The 24,966-nt window shown below is 41.1% G+C and overlaps 1 protein-coding gene across 6 annotated transcripts in view; it reads right to left on the reverse strand.

The window, feature by feature from the left end:
* Positions 1–275: 275 nt before the first annotated feature.
* Positions 276–24,966, reverse strand: part of acsf3 (acyl-CoA synthetase family member 3) — a 55,266-nt gene continuing 30,575 nt past the window's right edge. For all 6 annotated transcript variants that reach the window (XM_082541374.1, XM_082541370.1, XM_082541369.1 and 3 more), the window contains 6 exons: positions 24,734–24,879; positions 20,682–20,779; positions 20,041–20,167; positions 5,895–6,029; positions 5,559–5,670; positions 276–2,175 (listed from right to left, as the gene is read on the reverse strand). In XM_082541374.1, the coding sequence (XP_082397500.1) occupies positions 2,061–2,175; positions 5,559–5,670; positions 5,895–6,029; positions 20,041–20,167; positions 20,682–20,779; positions 24,734–24,879 (733 nt within the window). In that variant the 3' untranslated portion in view covers positions 276–2,060. The remainder of the gene's footprint in view (positions 2,176–5,558; positions 5,671–5,894; positions 6,030–20,040; positions 20,168–20,681; positions 20,780–24,733; positions 24,880–24,966) is intronic.

A 24,966-nucleotide genomic window follows, 5' to 3' on the forward strand; every position in this document is an offset into this window, starting at 1 on the left:
TCACAGTCGAGTCGGTCCCGGTACCACTGCAATTTGTCGTAACTCGTGATGAAGACAGAAGAGGTTAGACATTGTAGGAATGGAGATGAGAACCGATGAGAGGTGAGAAGAGCGAGCGGAGCGAGAGGGTTAGTCAGATGGAGTGCAGGGCATCCAGCTGTGGTGTTGTGCCTTGCTAGAGAATCCGCCTTCAGGCTCTCATTGCACCTGCATAGCCACAGCTGCACAGACACAGTGTAACACTCTTTGGGGGGAAAAAAACTTCCAAAACACTCTTTAATTAAAAATTTCCAAAACTTTTTAATTTTCATATGAAATCTGTTATTCCAAGTGCATCAGTGTGTTTACAAAACTAAATCAACCCAACAGTGTTCATCGTCTTTCTCCTGATTTACCACCGCACCGGATTTCATTTTGTTTAGTGCAGGTTTAATTAACCATGATCCTTGATTCTGGTTACACCACTCTACCACAAAAAGCTGTCATTGTGCATTCTCTGATCACACCATTTTCACTAATCAAACATCAGAATATTTCAATAAGAGCACATTTACCAAACGCTGCTTCTGGGTTTGAGCATTTTTTTAGTGGAGCATTTGAAAATCCTGGTCATCACGATCCATGCACACCACAGCTAGCTGTTCCCCTCTCATTAATGCAGATTGAAGAGCGGACCCCTCAGTTTCGCTGGGTGCAAAACACTTCACAAAGTGTTTGAAATTTCATATTTATTTTTTGTTTTCCAAGAGCTGCCACAAACATTTGCAACCGATTCCCTTTTTTTTTTTAGCTCTAAAAAGGTCCTCTACGAACCTTTCATTGTGGGAAAGTAGCATAATTTGAAAGCACACTCACAATGGAAGTGTTTGGTTTTTTTATATGATAAGTACTTCAGTAGAAGACAAAGGGTCTTCTTTTTGATTCCTGAAGACAAGAAGTTCCCTCAAGTTTGAATCAAATCTTTTGGACCTAAGTCATGACCTGGAAAACAGCAAACATGTACAGAAACACTGTTTATACCACACCTTTTTGAAGCTAATATGGCTAATTTTGTGTCACTAACACTGTGTCTCCTTGCAGAGGTTCTGTTCAATACTGCCCTAAACAAATATCAGACTGATGATTTCCACAGTTTTCCAATGTCACAGAAGAGTAAAAAGTGGTAGACAGTAAACATGTTTGCCCAGTGACTGAACGATGGTACTACTTGCTCACTGCAACTACTTGCATTTAGTTAGTTACAGATTGCAATGTGACTCCACAGGCGACCTCCTAATGGGAGGAAACCTGTCTCCCAGCAATCATAGACTGACTACACTCACTCTCAGAGAGATTGGCAAATAATTAATAACAGGGTGAAAACGTATTGCAATCAATCTGCATCAGTTTCCACCAATGGGCACAAACTCTTTGTACTGGGGACTTGAGTCACCTGGTTGCGAGCTGGCTGTATTCTGGTTACATAGTTAAATCACCGTAGCAACAACTACTTTGTGGAGGAATTTCTGTTTCAAACCTGCGAGGTTCTGCTTGGACTGAACGTAAGAAGTTAATGTGAATTTCTGTGATCTGGCTTTCTGTGTTTGAAGACAGCAATGTATTTACCATTTTTCCTGATACATCTGATTTTTGCATTTATTTGCCAACTTGACCCCATTCACTCGCAAACTGTGAAACTGGCTGTCTCCTTTTTATTTGCCATTTTATCAGTCTTGATGCACCAATGTTGTTTTGAAGATGGCAGCTGATCGCAAGTGGTTACATACCTGTTCAAGGTCACGAGGTCACAAGTTCATTGCACACAGTCGCAAAACCTTTGATTATGATGTGCCCTCCGCTGTGTATTACATTTTACATATAAATTATATTTATAGTGTATTTATAGTTGCGAATAAGTTTCCTCAAATGTTAGCTTCCACGATGTTCCATGATGTCTTCATCTACTTTTCTGCCTCCTCTCTGTCTACCTGTGTGCAGAGAAACAGCCGTGTTTCTCTCTGCTGATGTACACCTGCAGTTCTTTATCCAGGCACCTGTATGTTGTCATGCAACTTTTCCAGTCATGAAAAGAATAGTCGCAGGAGGTCCTTCTTGTTGACCTTGCCCATCTGATTCCTCGGCATCTCCTCTACCACCACCAGGCCTGTAGGTATGGTGTAGGGTGCCATGTGCTCCCTGCAATAAACACCACTGTTAATATGGATGCACACACAAATACGCAACAACAACAACAACAAAAAAAGAAAAAAGAAAAAACAGCAAACAACTGCAAAACAAAGGCTAGGCCTGTGGCGGAGTAGTCGAGATAAGGAAACGTCCTTCATACGTTCATACACTCTGCTGTTCTTCTCCCTTAATATCCCCAATTCGCCTTCCAGACACAGACAATCCCCCTTCGTACAAAAACAATATAATCACTGCAAGATGAAATAAAAAAAATAAAAATAAACAAATAATAAAAAGGGAAAACAGAAGGCTGTGATAATTAAAAGTGTTTTATTTTTTTCCGTTTTGAATGCCTGGTTGTTACGTCAAGTCTTGAAGCCCGGAGCTTTTTTTATTATCTTCTAACCTAGTTTGTTTGTTTGTGCGGACGTGCGCGTGCTTTGGTGTGCAATCCAGTTGTGCGTGTGTGCGAGCATAATGACTGATATGACCGCCATCAAACACTCCTTTCAGCAGATGTCCGTGTGTTTCTGACTGAGTGAGTGAAGTGTGAATATATACGCATACGTACACGTCTCTGTAACGGGGGCTTGCGTGCTTGTGTCGCCGATTTCTCCAGGGCAATGTGTTCCTGTGTGTCTGCGTGCACGGGTGCGCGCGCACAAGCCTGAGCGTTCGAGGCGGTGTGAGGCAGTGAGGGTGAGACAGAGATTCAGACTGACAGCTGAAGCCAGGGCACTGAAGAGTGAGCATCCATCTACTTGTTTATGTCTCATTTTATCTCTTTCTCGCTCTCCCCTACACCCAGGCCTCAGCAGAGGGCTGTGTGCTGGAACTGTCTGTCTCCTGGGAGGACCCCTGGCTGCAAACACTGTGTGTGTGTGTGTGTGTGTGTGTGTGTGTGTGTGTGTGTGTGTGTGTTAACCTGAGTCACAGGCAGTAGTTGTAATCTACCATACTGGACCAGCAGGCGATAGCAGTGGGATCTAACATCCATACACCATATGGAGCTCACAGCAGTACACACACTCACACACACACTGCGCTCTACAAGAATTCAGTGATGTAAATAAATGACACTGGTGGGTTGTAGAAAGTGTGGAAACAGACTGGAGGAGTTAAAAAAAAAGACTGTTTGTGTCACTGCAATGTGGAGGGTGAATGTCACCAGTAACCGTCTCTAGCAGACAAAATAAACTCAGCTGACATTTAGGAAGCGAGGTGAAAAAAAACAAACTGTTAGGTAGCAGGACAAAGTCCTCTGTAATAATCATTTGTTTGCTTCCCCCACATCTTCTTCCTCTTTTTCATCTCCCTCATTAGTCCATCTATGGCCTTTCTTTCTCTCACATCCTTTGCTATTGATCTGGGGACTTGAAGGCCAGTCACTGGGGATGTGTGTGCTGCTCAGAGACCCACACAGTCTGAATTAGGTGCCTCCATTTGGTCCACTAAACTACATAAAATTGAACTAGTAGTTTAGCTTTCAGTTCTAAAGGCTTACAAGTCAAGACATAACGAAAAAAAATCCAGCCCTTTCCAGGTCCTGAAATTAGGCAATGACAATGTCAGATGAAGAACAAAACATGACATATTACACCATGTCATTATTTATTTAGCAAAAACAAAGTGCAATAACCTGAAGCAATGGTTTTCTGTATGAATTTATCAGCCTCTCACATTATTGTGGGAGAACTCATAGCCCTCATCTTTACAATGCTGCTTCAGTTTATTGAGGTCAGTGAGCGTTCATTCATGCACAGCTCTCTTAAGTTCCCACCCCAGTATTTAAACCAGGGCGAAGCATAGACGTTGGACCATTGCAATGCTTTCTTTGATCTTTTCAGTCATTCTGTTGCAGATTTGCTGCTGAGCCCGGATCCCTGTCCTGTTGCATGACTCAGGATGGGCCAAGCTGTCAGACAGATGGCCTCACATTTGACTCTAGCAGACTTTCATGGTTGACTCAGTGCCATACTTGTTGAGTTTGCTCCTAATTGTACTGTCATGAACGTTAACATTTAACATGCTAACCGTTCTTCTTTTTTTAAGTTTAGGAGTGATTCAAGCAGCTCAATTCTTTTCTCTATTTAAATGAAGGATTTTTTACCTTTACTGCCACACAAATGCATAACACTGACTACCTCAGCTGAGAAGGCCTGATTAGGAGGATTTTATTGCTACAATGTTACTTTTTGTTTTATATTTTATATATTTTTTATTTGAACTATTTCTTCAAAGCAGCTTTATATAACTAGATTTATTCAGTGGGTAGTTTTATTTTAGATCAATTACTTCTAGTATGAAGTAATAGGTTAATTGCAAAGCTATGCCTTCAAAGTAGTTTCCCCAGCACTGAGCAGAACTGACAAAGAGCTGTGAAGATTGTCCTTTTAAATCAGCTTAAGAAGACTTAACAAAAACATGGTCCTGTAATAATAATGGGATACGATGCTCTTTTTGGAGTTTGTTTTTGTGGATTCAGGATGATGGATTAGTTGTAAGTTATTCAGGTCACAATCTCCACTGGTGGTATGAGCTTGGAGTCCCCCTGGGCTGCAAAGCACTTTTAAAGGTGGCAGGTGGTCCAGTGGCTAGTGGTGTTACATCTCTGTTTTTTCAAAAGCAACACTTTGCTTGAAGAAAAATCAAAGCTTTGCTGTTTAAAGTCCAACACCAGTTGAAACACCAGTTTAAAGCAATAAATCCATGTTTTTTCTCATATGACTGGGGTTCTCTCTGTAATACTGCAGTGTCTTTGTGTTACAATATCATTCACAATGCAAAGTCCCTGTTTTAATAAAGTCTGCTTCCACTTGGACGTGTTTATCTGGTGAACAGAGTCCATTCCTGCAAAAGCAGAGCCACCTTAAACTTTTCTGACAGTTCACATATTTGCCTGAAAGAAAATACAGCATGCATTTTCACGCAGTGTGGATGTTAATATCAGCATAGCCTGATAGAATAGTACAGGTTCATGCAAAAATGTGGAAAATATCCCTATATTTAGCCTGTCAACAGCAATGTATTTGCTGGATATCAAAATAAAAGCAGGTATACACACAGTGACGTTCACCCTGTGACAGCTGAGATAGGCTCCAGTCCCCCCCCCGTGACCTGAATTGAATAAGTGGGTAAGAGAGTGGATGGATTTTATGCACATAATGCTTACTTTTGTCTGCCTAACATGTTTGATTTGGCCGACTTTTTAAACCGGATGCCTTCTTGACTCAAGCTCAAAGGTGTCAGTATCTCCTCACCGGAGCTTGCTCACTTGCTAGGTGAATAAACCACAACACCAGTTGGTATGTGCATAATAAGAGACAAAATTAATTAGAAAGCTCCAAAAACAGTGCACAAAGCAAAGGTTATTCAGCTGAAAGTCACAGTACCTTGCCCAGGTCTTCAATTCTGGCAAAGTCATGCTCTTGCCCCTCTTCAGCTGCACTACAGCAGTGACTTTTTGACCCCACGTGGCATCTGGGGCTCCAATCACAGCAACATCTACAAGGTTAAATATGACAAAAAATCAGACAAGCTGCAGGTAAAATTCAGCTACTCCTTTATTTTTGTCTTTCTCTACAGCAAAAGGACACCAAACTCATTTTTGATGAGTTACCTTCAGCACATAACTGCTGGATATTAACAGTGATCAAATGGTTGAGGTGCTGGTTCAGGGCTTTAATTACATGTGTCTTACAGCGGTGACATTACTTCATTCCACTTACCCGTGATGTCTGGATGAGCCAGAAGGTGACGCTCCACATCGAGTGCGCTGATCTTGTAGCCACCACTCTTGATGATGTCGACACTGGTGCGACCCATGATCCAATATACGCCGTCTTTATACACAGCGGTGTCTCCTAGAATACAGACAGGCCCATACAAGAAAGACAATGTGATGTAAGGGAAACACAGGGAAAAATACAGTCATAATTTTCTGGAACACCATTTTTATAACAAGAAGTTATTAAGCCCAATTACAATATATATACCTAAAAACAAGGCTGATAATGAACTCAATTAAAAAAATTAAGTAATTTTTTTTATAGCTAAGAATAGGGAATGTAGGGTATGTAAACTTGTATCTGTGTGTAAGAGAGCGTGTGTGTTTGAGACACAAAGTCAGATAACAGTGGATGGATGAGTGTTTAAGTTGCCCCATCCTCCAGACATACATCCTCCACAGACCCACGCACACTCATGCATAAGTTTCTGGGGGACAGGTGTGGGGGAAGGCGAGTACAGTATGTGGGATGAGGGGCGCAGCTGCGCTCGTGTATGACGAGCTGGGGAAATGGGTCAGTATGGATCAGTGGGGAGAGATTAGGGAGAGAAAAATGGACGGAGGAGGGAAGGAGAGGAAGCCTGAAAATAAGGATCAGGAATATATTCTTTAGCAGAATTACATTGGGGCTGTCCACAGCTGAAACAGAGAGTGGACGCAAGTGTGTGAGACACTGTGATGAAGTGATGCATAGCAGTTAAGTTTGGATGAATAGGTTAAAAGGTCAGCGAAGGTCAGGGACTGTTCAAATATGCAAAGTGAACCTTTACGTCTTAAAGCCAGCTGTGATGTTAGAAAATCTGACTCTTTTTCACACATTTACTATGACAACTTTTCACATCTTCCAGTTATCATCATGCTCAGCTGGGTTTTTTCTCTATCCAGGAAGTTGGTAGGTGTAGTTGGGAAGCTTGTTTGCATGAACCAGCAAGATCTGGGCTGAGCAGAGAGCAAAGTGCATACAGGACTGCCATCTGGGTTATTTCTCTCTCTCCTTGGGCTCCTGGCCTCTTTTCCTCGTCTGTCTTTGGTTTGCTCTTCCAAACCAAAGACACAAAGACCCATGTATACACTCAGCCCTCAATTAAACACACTACTGGCTGACGTGACTACTTGAATATCTCATAATTTCAAAACTGCCCCTGTGGAGTTTCTAAGCAAACAGAAACTCTGGGAATTTTCTACTTTCTGCCAAGAAACAGTCCTCTCAGTAAATGCTCTGTAAAAATGCTACACTCTTGATTTTATTCGTATTTTTTCTATTAGCATATTCATTAGTGTGTTTTAGAGGTGCTTATAAACAGATTTAGCACTTTGTCCTTTGGATGTCATGAGCTCAGATTTTCACTACATAATTATTATGACCAAAAGAATTCTCTATAAGGACATTATTATGATGGCCATAGAAATCTTTAATTTACTTTTCATGTGTTTAGTGTCCTAGTCACACTTGGCTGGGAACACCTTGGCAACTACCAGGGTTGGTATGGAAAAAACTATAGTTTCCATCTGGTTGGCAAGTGGTTGCTGGCAGTTGTTGTGAAACCAATTTCAAACGCCTCAGTCACACAGGGCTTGGTCAGCGAACCCTCCAACATCCACAGGTTGTTAGGGAAGAATCTACAGGTACATTTGATCACAAAGAGGTAATACAGCCATGCCTTGAAAACCTGCATGTGATTGCTTTTTTGCATATACTACGATATACCCGCTACACATGTGTCTTTCCGGTGTACTCTGCACCCGAGACTTAGGAAAAACACAACTTGGACACCAGTCATTCAGTCTCCACAGCATCTGTGTACACAGCTTGCAAGTTAGTATAAACCTATCCTTAAGATGCCACACAAATTACATATGATGTTACTGCACATGATATCACACGTTAGCCTTTCCTTTTGTTCCTGTTAAAGTAACTGGTTGCTGGCTGGAGCTTCATATTGATTAAAATTGTGTCAGCAGTTTAACTCTCAGTAAAAAAGTGCACAAAGCAAAATCCTTAAAGGCATGGTTGGACGTTTATTCCCCAAAATGCTGAACAATTCTGAGGGACATAGTTGCACTTGTAAGCTTTACACAGCACCCCTCAGCATTGCAAAAAACCTCAGTGTTGCTCAGTTAAGAACATTTAAGGTAAAGCTGTGCGTGTTTGCAGACTGTAGCTGAAAAATATGGAGTCAATAAAAGAAAGCAACTGCACCTGCCTCACCTGGAATCAGCACGCAGCATTGTAGGAGAGGGATTACATTTTGATGGTGGTCTGTTTTTACTGCCATCTTCCACCTGTCCTCTATTCCATCATTTAGTCTGTACTGCTAACCCCATATCCCTCCATCCGTCTTACCTATACGTCCATGTTTTCAGCTTCTCCAGCTCCAGTGCCACACAAACACAAACAAACTATGTTTTCTTACGTTTTCAATTCTATTTTTATGCTTCATTTTTTTTCCAACTACCTCTCAAACATCTCTCATCACATCTTCTGTTTCCTTCTCTCCACCTCTCTTCCTGTCTCCTCTTCCCCCCTCTTGCCTCTCCACCTCAGCATCAATAGAGGGCCCATCTGTTCCCATACATCATGCACTTCATTTCAGTTTATTAGCTGGGATAAATCATAAATATTTCATTATACATCACGGGCGGCTGTCGCCTGCACACCGACAATTTATCACCGCTGCCCTCTCTGCCGGCTTGCCACGGCGGCTATAAGCTTTCCAGTCTATTAAACAAGATTGATACAGTGTGTAAATTTAGATATTGGGAATTTCTTCACAGACCACTGCTCCGCACTGATAGGCCAGGGTAACAGGAGGGAGGAAAGGGAGGATGGAGGGAGAGGGGGAGAAAGTAGAGAGGCGAGCAGAGGAGCTGGTTTGGTGTTAACACCACTATCAGGGTAGTTACAGTTCCCCCTCTTTAAGATGAGGGGCAAAAGAAGAAGAAAAAAATGATTTGGTTTCAGCCATGTAGCTCTCTCATCTTATGCAAACAGATATGGAGAAATGAGCAGTTTACGTGCACACTGATAAACTGTTTGTGTATCCTGCGTGGGCGTGTGTGTGCGCGCAAATTGAAACAGATAAAAACATACAATAAAATCAGTACATCTAGCTGTAGCGTCAAGGAAGAAAAGCTGCATTAACGAAGCAAACGCTGACAAAAGGGTTTGAAAAGGAACGCTCAGACAACATAGTTGAATTGAGTTTGAAGTACTTATACAGGACTCTTTGACCTTGTCTCTTTGAGGGGAAGGAAGTAACGAGGGATAGAACAACATGTTTGGAGAGACGCACAAGTGGGAATAGCGATTGGAGAACACAGACTAATAAAAGAGGAAAGAAGGGCGGGAGCGAGATTGTTGGGAACTGTGTTACTAGGACGTACATTTACACACACAAATATACACACATGCGTACTGTATGTACTCACACACAACACATGCGTACGCACACACACGCACACAATCACTACTTCAGGCATCAGAGACTCTCCGCCATTATGTGTTATGGCGTCTGAGGCAGATATGGCCGAATGGCTTTCCTAATTAAAACGATAAGAAGCCTAATTGCACTGGGCTTTCATCTCATTCTGAGGCATTAAAGAAAGTGAAGGCACACAGTGTGAAAAAAAGAAATAAAAATAGATCAAGAATTTAACTGAGGATGGAGGGTCAGAGGAAACTTCCACAGTGTCTTTCAGAAAACCAGGAAAATGACATTAGAGGGGTTCGCAGAAGCAGAAAAGAAAACATCAAATTATTTCAAACCAATAACAAGAAAAACAGCATCGTGAGGAGAGGTGAGCTATGAGCAGCTGCAATATTTCCAACTATTTAACCAAGATTACAGTAAAGCAGAAATTGCTTTTGGAAGGTGACTCATTTATTTTAACAAAAATGAATCGCTTTCACTCTTGCTGTGATATTTTTGCAGAATAAAAAATAAGCTTTTGTCGGTGATATCCTTGACGCAGGAAAACCAAACATATTATACTGAACAAACTGTAGGAAAAAAAGTGGAGAAATGAAGGGAAACTGTATAGTTAAAACAAAAGCTGGTGTATGTTTTTGATGGTATGATACAGTTGACAGAGCTGATATACACTGTATGGACAGGCTGGGGTTGGTCGGGGCCCCTTAGTTCAGTCACACAGGCCTGCAGTTGCTAGGGAAAAATGTGTAATCTGAGATTGGCTGGCAAGTGTTTCCTGGAGACTGCTCGCTGTTCCCAGGTGATTGGCTGCAAAGTGGGTATTACACCAAAAACAGAGAAAGTTTTTGTCTTCAGAGTAAAAGTTGTGCCTCACCACTACAACCAACACATGCCAAAAGCTGCAACTTTCACTTTGAAGGCAAGCATTCTCACACTTTTCAGACTCTCACTACCACGCACGATGTGGTAATGAAACTGAGACCAGTTGGTATCTTCCATGCAAACTGCAGGTGATCATGTGCTACCGAACAAAGCAGTTTCAAAGCACAGTTTCACTAATAAACCGCAGTAATCACAGATTCACTGACATCTGTTTAGACCTTTATGAATGATCTCACAGAGCTGCCACTTACAAACCTGTTAGGGAATTCACATTTTTCTGTTGTGGTCGCCAACAGGTCTTACCTGACGCCTTACCACGATATTCGAAACAATTCTGTGTATCTAACTTCATGAGAACAGTTTACCCTTCTCTGTCTCAGTATGACTGTTGGTGTGTTCCTAAAAAAGCTGGAAGTTGGAATTTCTGAGTTCTCAGTCAGAGCTGAAATCTGGAATTCCCCTTCGACTCGGATTTCCCACCAGGAAAGTCGGAAAAGACCCAGCAACCCCGAGTTAACAATCCAAGATGGCGGCACTGAACAGCCATAAAACTATAAAACTGCTCATCTGCACTGCCAGCGTTGTGTATTTATGACTGCCTAAATAAGCAATAAACAGCGCACTGACCAGCCTCCATCCATAATGTGCTGCAGCAGTTTTTAAATTAAAAGTATAAAAAGAAACAAGTATTATGATCCTATTTTTATATAGGATTATATAATCCTACTTTTACTTCTTTTTTCTGGAACATGCTAAATTGGGAGTGGTGTCACTCCCGAGTTATTTGGAATTTGGAACACAGTGTGTGCCCCAGTGCACAAAGCAAAATCCTTAAAGGCATGGTTGGATGAGTGTGGTGGTGAAGATGAACTTTACTGCCCCACACAGACTCTTGTGCAACTGCACCGAACATCTTTGGAAGGGGCTAGAATGGCGAATGCAAGCCAGGCCATCGTGAAAATTTCAAAGAAATCCAGCAGGATGGTGTCCCAGAATTGCGAAGCTGTTACAGATCGAAGAGGAGGAGGGGGGTCACATCCAAATTTGCCTATGAATGTAGATTGGGATGCCATAAAAGCTGCTGTAGGTGGCTAAATATTTTTTGTATGTTGTTATAGTTCAAGAAAGACAAAGGGCACATTCACGAGGACATGTAGTTATGTTTCACTAAAAATGAAGTTAATGCAGTTTACTCAGCCTGGAGCTTAAATTTTGGTCCAGGAAGGACAGGAAAGGCCCTCCTGCACAGGGTTGTTGTCTCAACCCATCGAACAAACTGTTTGCCTCTCTTGCAGAGTACCCACTCAACAAACACTCAGTGATGACAGGGAAGCAGAAAAGGGGCTCCACACTCATCTTCCTTACATCAGGAAATGTGACAAGATTCAACAGTCTCTTCTATTTTTAAAACTTGTCCTAAATTATTATTAATCCCCCTCATCGATGCTGCCTGTGCCTTAAAAATGATGCACTTGTATTACGCCCATTTTTTCCACACAACAATCCAGAACGACACAAAGACACACAGACAAAGTCTAGACGTGTTACTTTTCTAAGACAAAAAACGTGCAAAAGAAAAGGTCAGAGTGTGACATATGACAAAGGCCAACACTGCAGAAACAGTTCAGTCTGCTGCCACTAGCTTCACTGCGAGAGGTGCCGGGGAATGAAAGAATGAAAGAGAGAGACAACTAAAATTTCACAAAAACAGTTTCTGTAGAGGTGACAGAAGTCATCTCTCAGCTTGCCAGCACCTTCTAGCACCATAAGAGATTTCTGCTGCTACGGGAACACACAGAAATAAGTGTTTGCAATTCAGTGTGGTTTGAGTGCGACCTTGATCTAAGTACCATGCACTTGTGTTTGTGTGCATGCCCCACTCAACCCTGGAGATGTGGCTGGCATTTCACTTCCTGTAAAGTGTACACTTTCAGTGATAAGATGAAAATGTGTTCACATTCACATTTGAGCCCATTCTGGCTTGTAGTTTATGCTTTAAAAAAAGTATAAAAACACAACAACAACAGAACGTGAACCTTGGGAAGGGTATGGGATAAATAAATAAATCTTATAGACATTCACACTCTCAAACAGCCTGAGCTTCTGGCTGATAGGGGCTTACTTGTAAACATAATACTGACTTCAACATTAAAAACTTTAGTCATGTTAAATATGAACATCCAAGTCATAAATGGATGGACACGGTCAGCAGCGATACTCAGGCACACTGTGGCATTTAAATGACGCTCAAATGCCGAGCCTATCATCTGAATGTCAAAGCAGACAGACTCATCAGAAAAAGGAAAATCTTTTCCAGTCTTCTGTTGTCCAATTATTGGTTTCTTTGTGCAAATTGTACTCTTAGTTTCCTGTTTTTCTGCTGCTCTGTTTTAAGGTTCAGAGGTGCTCTTCTTCATACCTTGGCAGCAACAACTCGTTATTTGAGTTATGGTTTTGTTCCTATCAGCTTGAAGAAATCTTGGCAGTAATTCCAGATTTAAGCAAAATATAGAAGTGAACCGTTGGGATAGTTAATGCTGTAAGTGACATGAACTCAGATTCAAGTCTGATGTTTAAGGTGATAAGAATACTTACATTTCACCTCGATGTCCTCATGGCTGAAAATTCCACATGCTGTAAAGGTGACGTCTTTAGCTGCCCTCTCTTTGACCTTCTATCTTCACTATTTACAGCCACCAATAGCCACTAGACAGGCTGCTCTGTAGGTGTTACACCTAATTAATTTTAATTGAGTGCCTTCAATCTACAGCATAGTCCCATCCTCTGTATATCTTCTGAATACACCAATGTAGGCGGATGCAAACTTAAAAAACAAACAAAACAAAAAACAGATATAAAATTTCAAAAAAAGACTCCAAAACTCAGAAGTGTTTTTCCTTCTGACATTTTTTTGTAGAGCTGTTATTTGACAGACATAGAGTGTTTATACATGCCTCTACATGAGCATCGCTGAAGTGCTGAACATGAGCCTGACGAGGAGACGCTTCTCCTCTGCGGGAAGGTACAAGTGGAGTCAGGGTCTTTCAACCCATTCAGCACAACCTAAACTCTCACACTGCGGGTCAAAACTAAGCACCCTCCATCACCGTGGAGAGGAGAGCCTTATCTGCACAAGATGAGACAGGTCTAAATGTGTCATGCCTCTTCAGAGAGTGACTGTAAACACTTAGCATATATGAATATTAATGTTCCACATTAAAGCCCCAATGCCTAGATGGAAGTCTTAATGAGGATAAATAACAGACAGCCAAGCACCGAAATCTCAGCTCTGACATTATTTATCATCCTTAACTTTTGTCACAGCTCCTTTTTTAGTAATTAATATCATACAAGAAAGCACTTTGCACTTGGATGAGTGATCTAATTTGTTTAATATAATGCAATTAAAAGAGCTTGAATTGCTTTATGTTAATGTTACTGATTATATTCCTGGCTGGACTGCCTTTCTCAAAGAAGATAACAGGCTGAAGCTGAGGATTGATGTCTGTCTCAGATCTGCCACGTTCATCAAGGAAATTTAACCGCTGTTTACAAGCATCCACACAAATGTCACACAAATCTAGTCTCATTCAAGACACAGTTTTGCCTTTGCCACTTTGGATTCATACCAACTCTTGCCTTTTTGCCTTTCCCTGGAACAGACAGGTGAACGAGGTAAGAAAAAGAATCAGGAGGGAACTTTAAAAATATTTTATGCATCTTCAGTTTACCAAAAACCCCAGAAAAAAACCCATCCTGTACACGATATGGTGTTTATTTACCTGCAACTAGTATTAATAAAACAATGGCCAACATGCGTCGACGTCTCAGCTGTAAAGCTGCACGGATGGCTGTTTGATCGAAGTGCTGCGGGGAGCGGGGCGTTGGATGAATCCCGTAGGGAGCACTGACATTGGAGTTAGGAGGACACGATGTAACTTGGGGTGAAATATGACATTGGGAACACAGAGAGGGATGGAGGCAGGGAAGAGGAGAGAACAGCTGGAAGCAAAAGACCAATGCACAAATGACTAGTGAAGGCTCTGCAGGATATGAGCCACACTCCTGTTTGTCTGTCTGCTGAAAATTTCCCCCGCAGATCTAAAGCTCACCTTTAAAGCTGAGGTTACATCTCTCTTGGTTGCACACAAGCACACACAAGCACACACAAACACACACGCACACCCATACTCAATCAAATGTGTCCTAACACTCATGTTTGGTGAAATGAGATTCTGAAAAACGAAGCCCTGCATCATAATACAAATATGGTAGATGCCAAAAAAACCCCAACCAAGTCCAAATTCATATTTTAACCACATTTGCAGCTTTTAAAAGAGCCATTTACCTCACATTAAAACCATATTTCAAGCAATTTCGCATTAATGTTGCCAAATGAAAGACCAGACATCATGAAAGGATTGAGAGGCAGTAACACAACAGGACCATCATGAAAGACAGCCTCTCTCAAACCCTCCCCCCCGATGTTTCTGCAGTTATTCTTCAGCTGCTAATTTTGAGGTGGAAAATCTTTGCTGCAAAAAGTGGAACCTGCTGATGGCAGACTTGGAAAATCTCCAAGTAATCCAGTCTTGTGAACAAAAACAGCTTTGATAAACTGAATGTTTCAGCTCCTCAGAAATCACAGTGAAATAAACAAAGACGTGCTGGACTGAATGATCAGCTTGCTATATGGTGGGTCAAAGTCACTAAAACATATCAATAACAGAATAGACTGATTTATTCATTCAACCATTCATCTCTTCATGCCTGTCTTTAAGGGGGACACCAAGGTGTTCCCAAGCCAGCTGAGAGATACAATCTTTGCAGCATGTCCTGGGACTGCCCCGGGATTTCTTCCCAGCAGGATATGCCTGAAATACCTCACCTACAAAGCATCCTAGTCAGATACCTGAGACACCTTAATTGTCTCCTTTCCTTTTGTGGAGGCGCTACACTGAGTCCCTCCCGCATGACAAAGCTCCTGACCCAATCTATAAGGGAGAGCCCAGATACCTTTTAGATTAAATTCCTTTCCACCGTTTGTATCTGCGGTCTTGTTCTTTTGGTCACTACTCAGAGCTCGTATCCAGATCACCGCAACAGGCTGGTACATCACCCATGTTACTACAGATGCCACACCAATCTGTCAGTTAAATTCTTGCTTCGTGGATGTCTCACTTGTCAACAAGACCCTATGACGCTCTTCCACTGAGGCATCAACTCATCCCCAACCCCGAGTGGGCATGCCACACTTTTCCAGTGTGTCAGCCAAGACAGCCCCACAGCATCCAGAGCCTGAAGAAACCTAAATCTCATCCAGCCCAGGGGCTCAGTCAACAGGTTATTTTTTTTTAATTTGATGTTTTTATTTTACTACTTGGGTTAGATATGGCAGCTGACTAGTTTGCGTGTTTGTTTTCTGTCACAATGTTTAAAACGATTCATACAAAAATCTGTTTTTGTATCTCTGAAAAGCTGCTGGGAGCTCATGAAAGTTGCCCTAATAAACACCTTTCACACAGTTATGTAATTAAATAATTTAACCTCTCTGGGGCTAATAGTCAGATTCCAGGCTCAGTTTTATCCCAACTGCTCTCTGCAGCACAGCCAAACTTCTTATTAGTGAAATAAAAAATTCAAAAACAGCTAATGCTTAAGCTTCTCTTTCTTCCCATGAGTTCTGACTAATTTATGCATTCATAAATTACTCTTGGAGGAGTTCTGGGTTTTGTTTGTTGGCATCAACTAACGACTAACGAGCAAATCTGAAGCAACGCCTTCAGTCTCTCTTCTCACTGCTTCCATTGCCTTGCTGTATCTATATGAGTACAATAAATGGAACAACAAACGCTCTTACAGGCTTACTGGGTCAAGATGAGCTTTCTTTTTAGCTCTGGACAGCAGACAGACTGTATTGTAGAGCACAAAAGGAGGGCTAAAAAAAAGTGAGAAGGGATCAATGTGCTCAGAGATGTTTGTGAAGATGAGTGGAAAGAGAGAACGCTTAGGTGACAGCTTCCCTATCGAGCTGTCAATCACGCTACACAGCACCTGTTAACTCTGGAGAAGACACCTTTGGCCAGCTAAGAACCTATTGATCTAAACTCCCACTCGTTCTCTGCTTCTCAGATTTCACATTTCTTTTCCCATCTCTCTTTGCTTTTGTCAGTCTCCCCTGTTAGCATTGTTTTTGCAAAGTTCAAACAGAATTTTTTTAAAGACATTTTCTCCTCTTGCACAAAGCAATTGTGGCTAATCTAAAAAGTGCATTTTTTCATTATGAATATTGAGGGCTGGTGTGCGTATTTTTCCTAACAGTCTTCCTAATGAGATACATTTAATCTAAAAATAATGAACCCAACAAAACACTGTACATTAACTCTATTGCCTTTCGACCTACACGACGTCTAATGCAAAGTTATTATCATTTTCTATTTTCTTATTCATTTTTATTACATTTTCAGTTCAGGTTCAGTTAGCTGCCAGAGTGGATTTTCGTTTTTGTTTGAAAAATATTGAATTTTTTACAAGTTTTTATTAGTTTAGGCATGAAGGCTTTCACACACCGGACGTGTAAAAGTAGCGTGCACATTTCATTTGCAAGAAAATTTCACAGGATGAAATAAAACATCTGGATTTCTGTTCCTGTTTTTGTCTGCAGCAGATTATTCAGATCGCGTCTTCTAAAATTTGCCATTTGCAATCCACTTTAAAAGTTTGTACATCCACGTTTTTACAGCCCAACTCCATAAAGAAAATCTTGGTAAGAAATTTCGGTTAGCAGCCACCTTTTCCCCCAACCAGGCAGTTAAATCCCAGAGCATATAGAAAAAGTGAGATACAGAAGGCCGCAAGAGATCAGCCCACTGTTAGCAAGCGAAAGATGGAGCGTGAGATTGAAACTGTGAAAGAAAAAAGTTGCTGTGTGAAACGTGGAGCAGGTGTAAGAGTAAAAAAGGAGACAGTGTGAGAAATTAGTTAAGAAGCTGGGAAGGAAGATGAAGTGCACAAGGTCTTCATCAAATTTTTGGACTTTGTCTTTCCCCCTTCTCCCTGCCTGCATGTGTATGACCTCATACCTGCTCAGTAAACCCACATCTTGGATATAGTTTTACTTACTAAAAATTCATATTTCAAAGTTTTCTATTATTGATATTTCAAATGTTCCAAAAGAAAACAAATAAACACAAGACAGAGTAACACTAATATAAGTTTATGTTTTTATGTCACTTTGGTGTGTTAAATAAATTCCTCAGTACTAAAGAGAAGAACAGAAAAGAAGCAATCATTTCGATGTAAACAGACAAAATGTTACTGTCCAACATTTTAAATGCACATCTCTTAATGACTGATGAGGGGATTCATATCGATTCAATAAATATTCACCTAAGTCGAGCAGGCACCAGGATAAAATGGCAAGCCTGTTTCAATCTAAAGCTCATAATAAACCTACCAGTATTAAATTCCCAGTAATAAACACAAATCTATAATGTTTTAATTGTTTGACTTGTTTTAATATTGCAGATTTCAATCAGCTCTGGAACCACAAAATGCTTCAAAGGCATTTGTCATGCATGCAGGAGGGCTGCCAAATAGGGCTGGGCCATATCGTACCGTTCACGGTAATACTGGTATAATGTTGGGCAACGATAAGAAAATGAAATATCGCGATAGAATATGGGTAAAACGCACATGCGCAGTGCCTTTGTTTTCATACGCACATGGCGAAAAAGCATGACAGTGACGGAGAATGAGAAGGGCGAAAGTGGATCTTTGAATGAAACGGATGAACCAGAATTGGTTTGTAAAAATGCTGCAACTTCAGTGGTGTGGAACTGGTTTAGCTTTCGTCCGTCAGATACACAACAAAGCACTATTTTTGGTAGCGCATGCTAGCGGGCCGTCGTTATTACCGTGTTTTCTGGAAAATACGGCACACTTAAAATCAATCCTTTGATTTTTCTGAAACCGACAGTGCCCCTTATAATCCCGTGTGCCTTATGTATGAATTCTGGTTGTGTTTACTGACCTCGAAACGATTTTATGTGGTACACGGCGCTCGAAAATCTGTCAAATTTTTTAGTACGACTTTGCTAAGCTACGAAGCCGCACCGCTTGATGGATTGTCGGAGCATTACGACTACTGTAGGCAGGAGCCTGGCGGAGTGATACGTACTGTGCTTCAACATAATATTACTGTATTGTGTGTGTGTATAACCTCTTTTTAAGTTTTGTGGATGTTATACATGGTTATACTGAGGATATGTCAGCCAGTTTCCACTGGAAATGCCTTTTGGTTAAACTGTCAGCAAGGAATTTGCATTTGTGCTGTTAAATTTTTATATAACTTTAATGCAGATAAAAAACAGCTGCTCGTTTAAGTGAAAATAGGTTGATTTTTTTTTTTTTTGCATTAATAAAGTTGTGGAGTTGTAAAGTATTTTGTCTAGTCTCAATTATATCGTCAGTTATATCGTTATTGCAAATTTTCAAATGCATATCATGATAAATATTTTGGTCATATTGCCCTGCTCTACTGCCTAAGACCTGTGAACACACTGATTGGTAAAATCTGGATTTTTTTTTTAAAAATGTACTTGAGTTTATTCTCGAGCTGAGTTAAAACACAAAGAAAGCAAAACAATGTGAATTTCCGACACAGTTGCTCCTGTTTGAATCATCGATTCACCGGAGAATTGAAGAAAATCTGAATTTGAAATTTGAAGGAAAAAAAGCTGCATGTGTGTTGAAACTGGCATCAGCGAACACAGGCAGGGCAGGTAAGGTGTTTGATAGCTTCCAACAGAGTAGTCCACAGTGTGTGTGTGGCTTGAGGGACTGGTCTGTGGGGAGCTGATTGCACAGGCTCTCATTATGTGGCCAGTGGCTGTAATGGAGTGTGACAGCAACGTGCTGTGCTCTGGATCTCTGTCCTTCCAGCCTGCAAAGCCAATTAAACACACTCTGCCTTGCCCTGCTTCGTTCTCCATCACTCACTCCTTCCTTGCTGTTCCCCACTCCCGCCTCCACCACCATCGGCAGCTCCCGATCGCTACCTTCTTGGTCCCCAGAGTCAGCTTTGCAGCTGACTCTTTCTAACCCCCTCCAACACATCTCCAAGCTCAATACTTCAAGCTCCTTCCCAAATCTTTTGCTTCCTCCTCTTATTTCCTGTGGTCTACATGACAATTCAAAGCTCTGATTGCTTCTGCCCTTCTTCCTGCACTCCTCAGCCCCCCCCCTCAAAACTAACCGAATGCCTGCCTCTCCCGCTGGTAAAGTATGGGTCTGTTTGGGGGGGGCACAAGGGGAGAAGTGCTGGGCTAGAGAGAGGAACATCCTCTGATGACAGCTTCCCTCTATGCTACCACACACACACACACACACACACACACACACACACACACAGAGCAATAGTTGGTTCTTCAGGACCTGGAGCAGTCACAACCACTTAGGAGGAAAAATGCCCTGCAGCACCAAAAACACACATAGTCCATTTATCACTCCCTCATAGTTCCCCAAAATGTGCGCGCGCACACACACACACTGTCTGAATGTGTGACTATGTGTGTGCTTCCAGCATTGGACTCCTGGTTTTTAAGTGTTTAAAATCATGTCATCGTGCCCCGAAAGTACAGTGTGCAACACTGATGAAAAAATCTTATGACATCTTTCATCTCCTGTGAATCCCTCTGACAGTACAAACCATAAATGGTAGTGAAATGCACTCGCTATGCATGCATACTGCTGAGGAAGATGAGGGTTTGGTACCTGTCTTGAACCAGCCATCCTCAGTGAAAGACTCTCTGGTCTCCTGAGGTTTGTTAAAGTACTCTTTAAAAACAGATGGCCCTCGAACCAGAAGCTCCCCCTCTTTCCCCTCCAGACCAGGTCGTACCTGATGCATATACATGGAAAGAAAGGAAGAAATCAGGATAAATACATCACCGTGCTTAACAGCTGGTATGAGATGTTAGTCCTGATATACTGTGTTCGTTTTATATACTATCATTAAAAATCTACACTGATTTTGTTTATCCAAAGGACATTTTCCCAGAAGTCTTATGATTTTCTTGGATATAACATAAGCTGTGCCGCCATGTTCTTTTTAAAGAAAAGTGGCTTTCTCCTGGCAATCCTTCCAAGCAAACGACACTTGTTCAGTCTTTTCCTAATATTACTGACATGAACTTTAACATTTAACATGCTAAGTCAGGCCTGCAAAGTCTGAGATGTACTTTTTCTTTATCCGTCATACAGTCTGACCTTGGGGTCTCACACTTGTTGGTCATCAGTTATTCAAGTGCATTTCATTAGCAACAGGAACAGGATTGCATTGAGTCTGATGCTAAACCTTTGTTTTCACATGATTTTACCTGATGACACCTATATATATTGAACTTATGGATTACCTGAGTCTCTTTGTGAGTGCCTTCCACAATGGTTGTATTAATTGTGTTATTCATAACAATCCGAACTTCCACACCAGGCAGCGGCAACCCAACAGCTCCTGTCAAACACAAAGAAAGCCCATGAACACAGAGAGAAGAGAATACACTTTGTCGAAGCAGAATGTGGAACACATATTCTGGCAATAATCAGTGAAAAAGCCATCAAAAGCATTCAGTGAGAGATTTTTAACACAAGAGTCATCTTCTCCAAGACAGCATTAGCCTCCATCTGCAGGCCAAAACTGGCCACTGGCTTGCTGAGCTTGTAAAACACTAAACTGAAAGCCATTCGTCTCAGTCACCACAAACCAGCTTACACGGACAGTAATGGGGATTTCTGGGCAATGCCTGATGCAGCCGTTTGCACAAACTTCAAGTAAACGTCAAGTAATAGAACTGTTTTTAGGTGTTTGTTTGCACTTTCAACCTGTTTCTGAAGCCTCCAAAAAAACAAACAAAGAAGAAACAAGGACTCAAGGGTACAGCAGGATTTAGTCCTTCAGTCTAATTTACTGCTGAGCACTTGACATGTTTTATTAATAAAGCACAGCAGCATGAAATGTTATAACTGAGCTGACAAGTATTAAAATACAGTAAGAAGTCTGTGTTAAAAAATCCAGTGTTCATAACTGTGAGGTGCAGTAACGTTTTAGAGAAAACTGTTACTAAAAAAAGGATTTCCACATTTCCTGACATCACCTGCTGTCTCCACAAACTGTGTGCAAGTGACACCTGGCGAGTTAAATAATTAAAGCACAAAAAAAATTCTCATTGGTCTTCTGTGTGCATTAATATTTGCACCTATATTTTATTTTATAGCCTGGTTTAGCTGGAGGTTTCTTCCTGCTAAAAGGGAGTTTTTCCTTCCCACTGTGGCCAAGTACTTGGGTGTTGTGTGATTTTTGTGGTTTCTCTGGATTATTGTCGGGTCTTCGCCTTACAAAAGGAAGTTCCTTGAGGCAACTGTTGTTGTGATTTAGTGTTACATAAATAAATGAAATAAACTGAATATTTTATATCATTTTGCAGACTAACATTTGCCCAATAAAAAGACCGTCAGGTTTTGAAGGATTCTATCAATTTTTATACAAACGGGCTTTTAATTAATTTTAACTTGTATGTCTGATCTTATTGTAAAGCACTTTGTGATTTTTATCTGTGAAATGTGCTATATAAATAAATTTTACTTACTTACTTACTATCAATTCAAACTGTATGAACTTTGGCTTGGAAAAAGTCACACCAACCCACACTTTGCAATCCGTCTCCCACCAAGGGCAATTATAACACTGAAAAAGTACACCTTTTGAACCTATTAAATGTAATCACATTACTGCAGCGGTATCTAATAATAGCATCTAAATGTTGGGCATCAGGAGAAAAATCCTGTAAAAATTAATTCCTTATCTCAAGATCCTTTTTGTCCTTGAAAATGCAAGTGAAGTAACTCTGTACTTCTTACACAGGTAGAATGAGAATCCTACTACATCCTATTTATCATCACTTCATTCATTTTCTAACTACTTATCCGATTTATGGTCATCGGGAATAGTGTATTAAAATAACAGTTTTCAGATGCTAGCATGATTACCCTTAATTCACTAAAACTGAAAATGGATCCTTTTGATTGATAAAAAAGGCTGGGGTGTGAGAGCTTTTGTTTTGGCTTTTTAAGGTGGGGAAAAAGCTATGAACAACTGCTTTTATAAGACTGCCGTATCTACACTTTCTCTGTGAAAATACAGGGAAAAAAAGCCTGAAAGGTGGGACAAAAAAGAATCAAAGAGATGAAAGGGGCAGCAGCGTGAGATAATAATAAGATGGGGGGAAAAAAATGAGGATGATCTCATATGTTTACATCTCAGGACGGGCAATATGACCTAGAAAGACACTCAGCTTTGTTAATATGAAGAGCTCCAAAAGTGTAAGCACCACAGCAAAATCAGGATAGTTACATGGCCTAAATACAGGAGAGAATTACTAATGAAACTGCTGCCAATAAGTTGTATTAAGAGCTGAAATGTCATCTGTTTAGCTGCTGTGGGGCGGGGGGGTGAGAAAGAGAAGAAGGTGAGAGTGAAAGAGAGATACCACTCCACTGCTCTTCTGAGAGTGTTTCCTGTGGTTGCTATTGATCCATTTTAACCTACTTAAAAGGCAAGATAGGAACACGCCAACTCAAACAGGCGCAGCCTCGTGCCTACATGTGCTCACACCGTCATACACACACACACACACACACACACACACACACACACACACACACACACACACACACACACACACACACACACACACATACACATACACTTACACAAATGCTGAGAGGAAACATCAATAAAAACGCAGGCCTCTTGAAGCCATTCTTAATAATCACCTGAGAGGAGTCGAACGCAGCCTGCTCGGTTCATGCCAAACATTCAGTGAGCAACAAACAAAACAATACCCTGACAAAACAGGCAGGCAGAGGATTACCAAATCCACTTGCAAGCTAATTAGCTCTCCCTTTAAGAGGAAGTGTTGTCTGGGGAACAGGAAAGGAAGAAGACGGTGGAAGAGAAAGAGAGGGAAAGAGAGAGAGAGAGAGACAGAGGAAGAGGGGATGACAGGAGAAGATGGCAACCGCCACTACTCTGACCTCATTTCCAGACCTTGCTTTTGTTTTTGCGTGTGTGAGGGAGGTGTAGTTGGGATCATGGGGTTTTACCTGACATCACGCCAGAGACAACTACCTTTGATTAAAGCACAACGCGTGAAGTTGAAGTACTCACTCAAACTGATGAGGGAGGGTCGAGCAACATCAGAGGTTTTTGGATTATATGTGAAGTAGAACAAAATTTTTGAGAGCATTTTCAAAGTGTAGTATAAACCGGGAACACTGGCTCAATTAAGCAAGGTTTGCTTTTTAAATTATTATTATTTTATGTCGTTCTGTTAAACCACACTGCCTTTCTATGTTTCCAGGATAAAGATTTCTAATATATATGTGTATACTTTTAACATAGAGTGGCAGAAATCAGTGATTGCAAGTTTGTTGATTGATAATCATACGTTACCAAATTGTAAACAGCAATGTCAACTCAATGTAGAGCTTAATTACTACACACAGGGAAAAAAAGATAATTACCCTCTTTCCTACAAATCTGAGACATTCGTTTTAGAAGAGAACAACATCCACAGTCACAAAGGCAACCTTGGTTGACTGCCAACCAATCAAATATTCATCATCAATGAAACTGTGACTGACAGACACACTGATGGCAGTATGCTTGGCTAGTTGTGCTGTGCAGTATCTCAGTATTTGGTACCAAAAGATAAATGCACCAAATGACAAACTGATCGAGGGTTGGCCTGATTTAAAAAGAGAGCAGAAAACGCTGCCATTGGTTTGTCATTAAGGGTTTTCAAGAAAGATGCTGATAATCAGATGCCAAACCGATCTTTAAGAGGTTATCTGTATGGCCTCATTTCCTGCCATTGCTTCAGCAGCTGGTTTGTAACCTGACCATATTCTGCTTGGAAGAGCACCAAGACATGCATTTTATTATCAAGTTAGTATTTTGACACCTGAGGTTTCACAACTTTATCGTTATGCAAAGGGATAAAGGAGTTTTAAAAAAAAAACATACGCAGCTGGCGCCCAAACTATACATGTATCCGGTACTGACTTTGACATTCTAGACAGGTTTTTAGAAGATAATTGAGAATACAGATTTTTGGATGAAGCTAAAATTGTGTAATGCAAGTTTATCTAGCTGAGTGGCTCCAACCATTGTTTACAGGACTCTGCAACAGTGACACGTGGCAGATAAGAAGATAGTGGTGCAAAGTTAAGCAACGTGCAACGAGTTGCTGACTTGTTTGTGAAATACTTTGCCGGAAAGTTAACTAATGATCCCATGACTTCCCTTTTTAAGATAAGTAACACACATACACATGTAAAAAAAAAAATTTCTTTCTTTACTCATATGTGTGTAAGGTGTGAGAGTACAAGTGCATCCACTTAGTTCAACCTGGGACGCGTGGGCCCTTGAGAGGGTTGGACAGCGCCATGCCGATCTCAGTCATGCCGTAGCGTTCGAGGAGTGTGTGCCCGGTAATCTCCTCCCAGCGCTGCAGAGTGGGAAGCGGGAGAGCAGCCGAGCCTGAAACCATCAGCCTGGAGAGAAAGGGACAGGCATGAGGGACACACGCCAAAAAACACATCTGCAGTTTATATTTTGCCTGAAAAACCTGTGTGAAACAT

This window comes from Aulonocara stuartgranti (genome assembly GCF_965226115.1).
Source record: "Aulonocara stuartgranti genome assembly, chromosome: 1".
Classification (NCBI taxonomy): Eukaryota; Metazoa; Chordata; class Actinopteri; order Cichliformes; family Cichlidae; genus Aulonocara; species Aulonocara stuartgranti.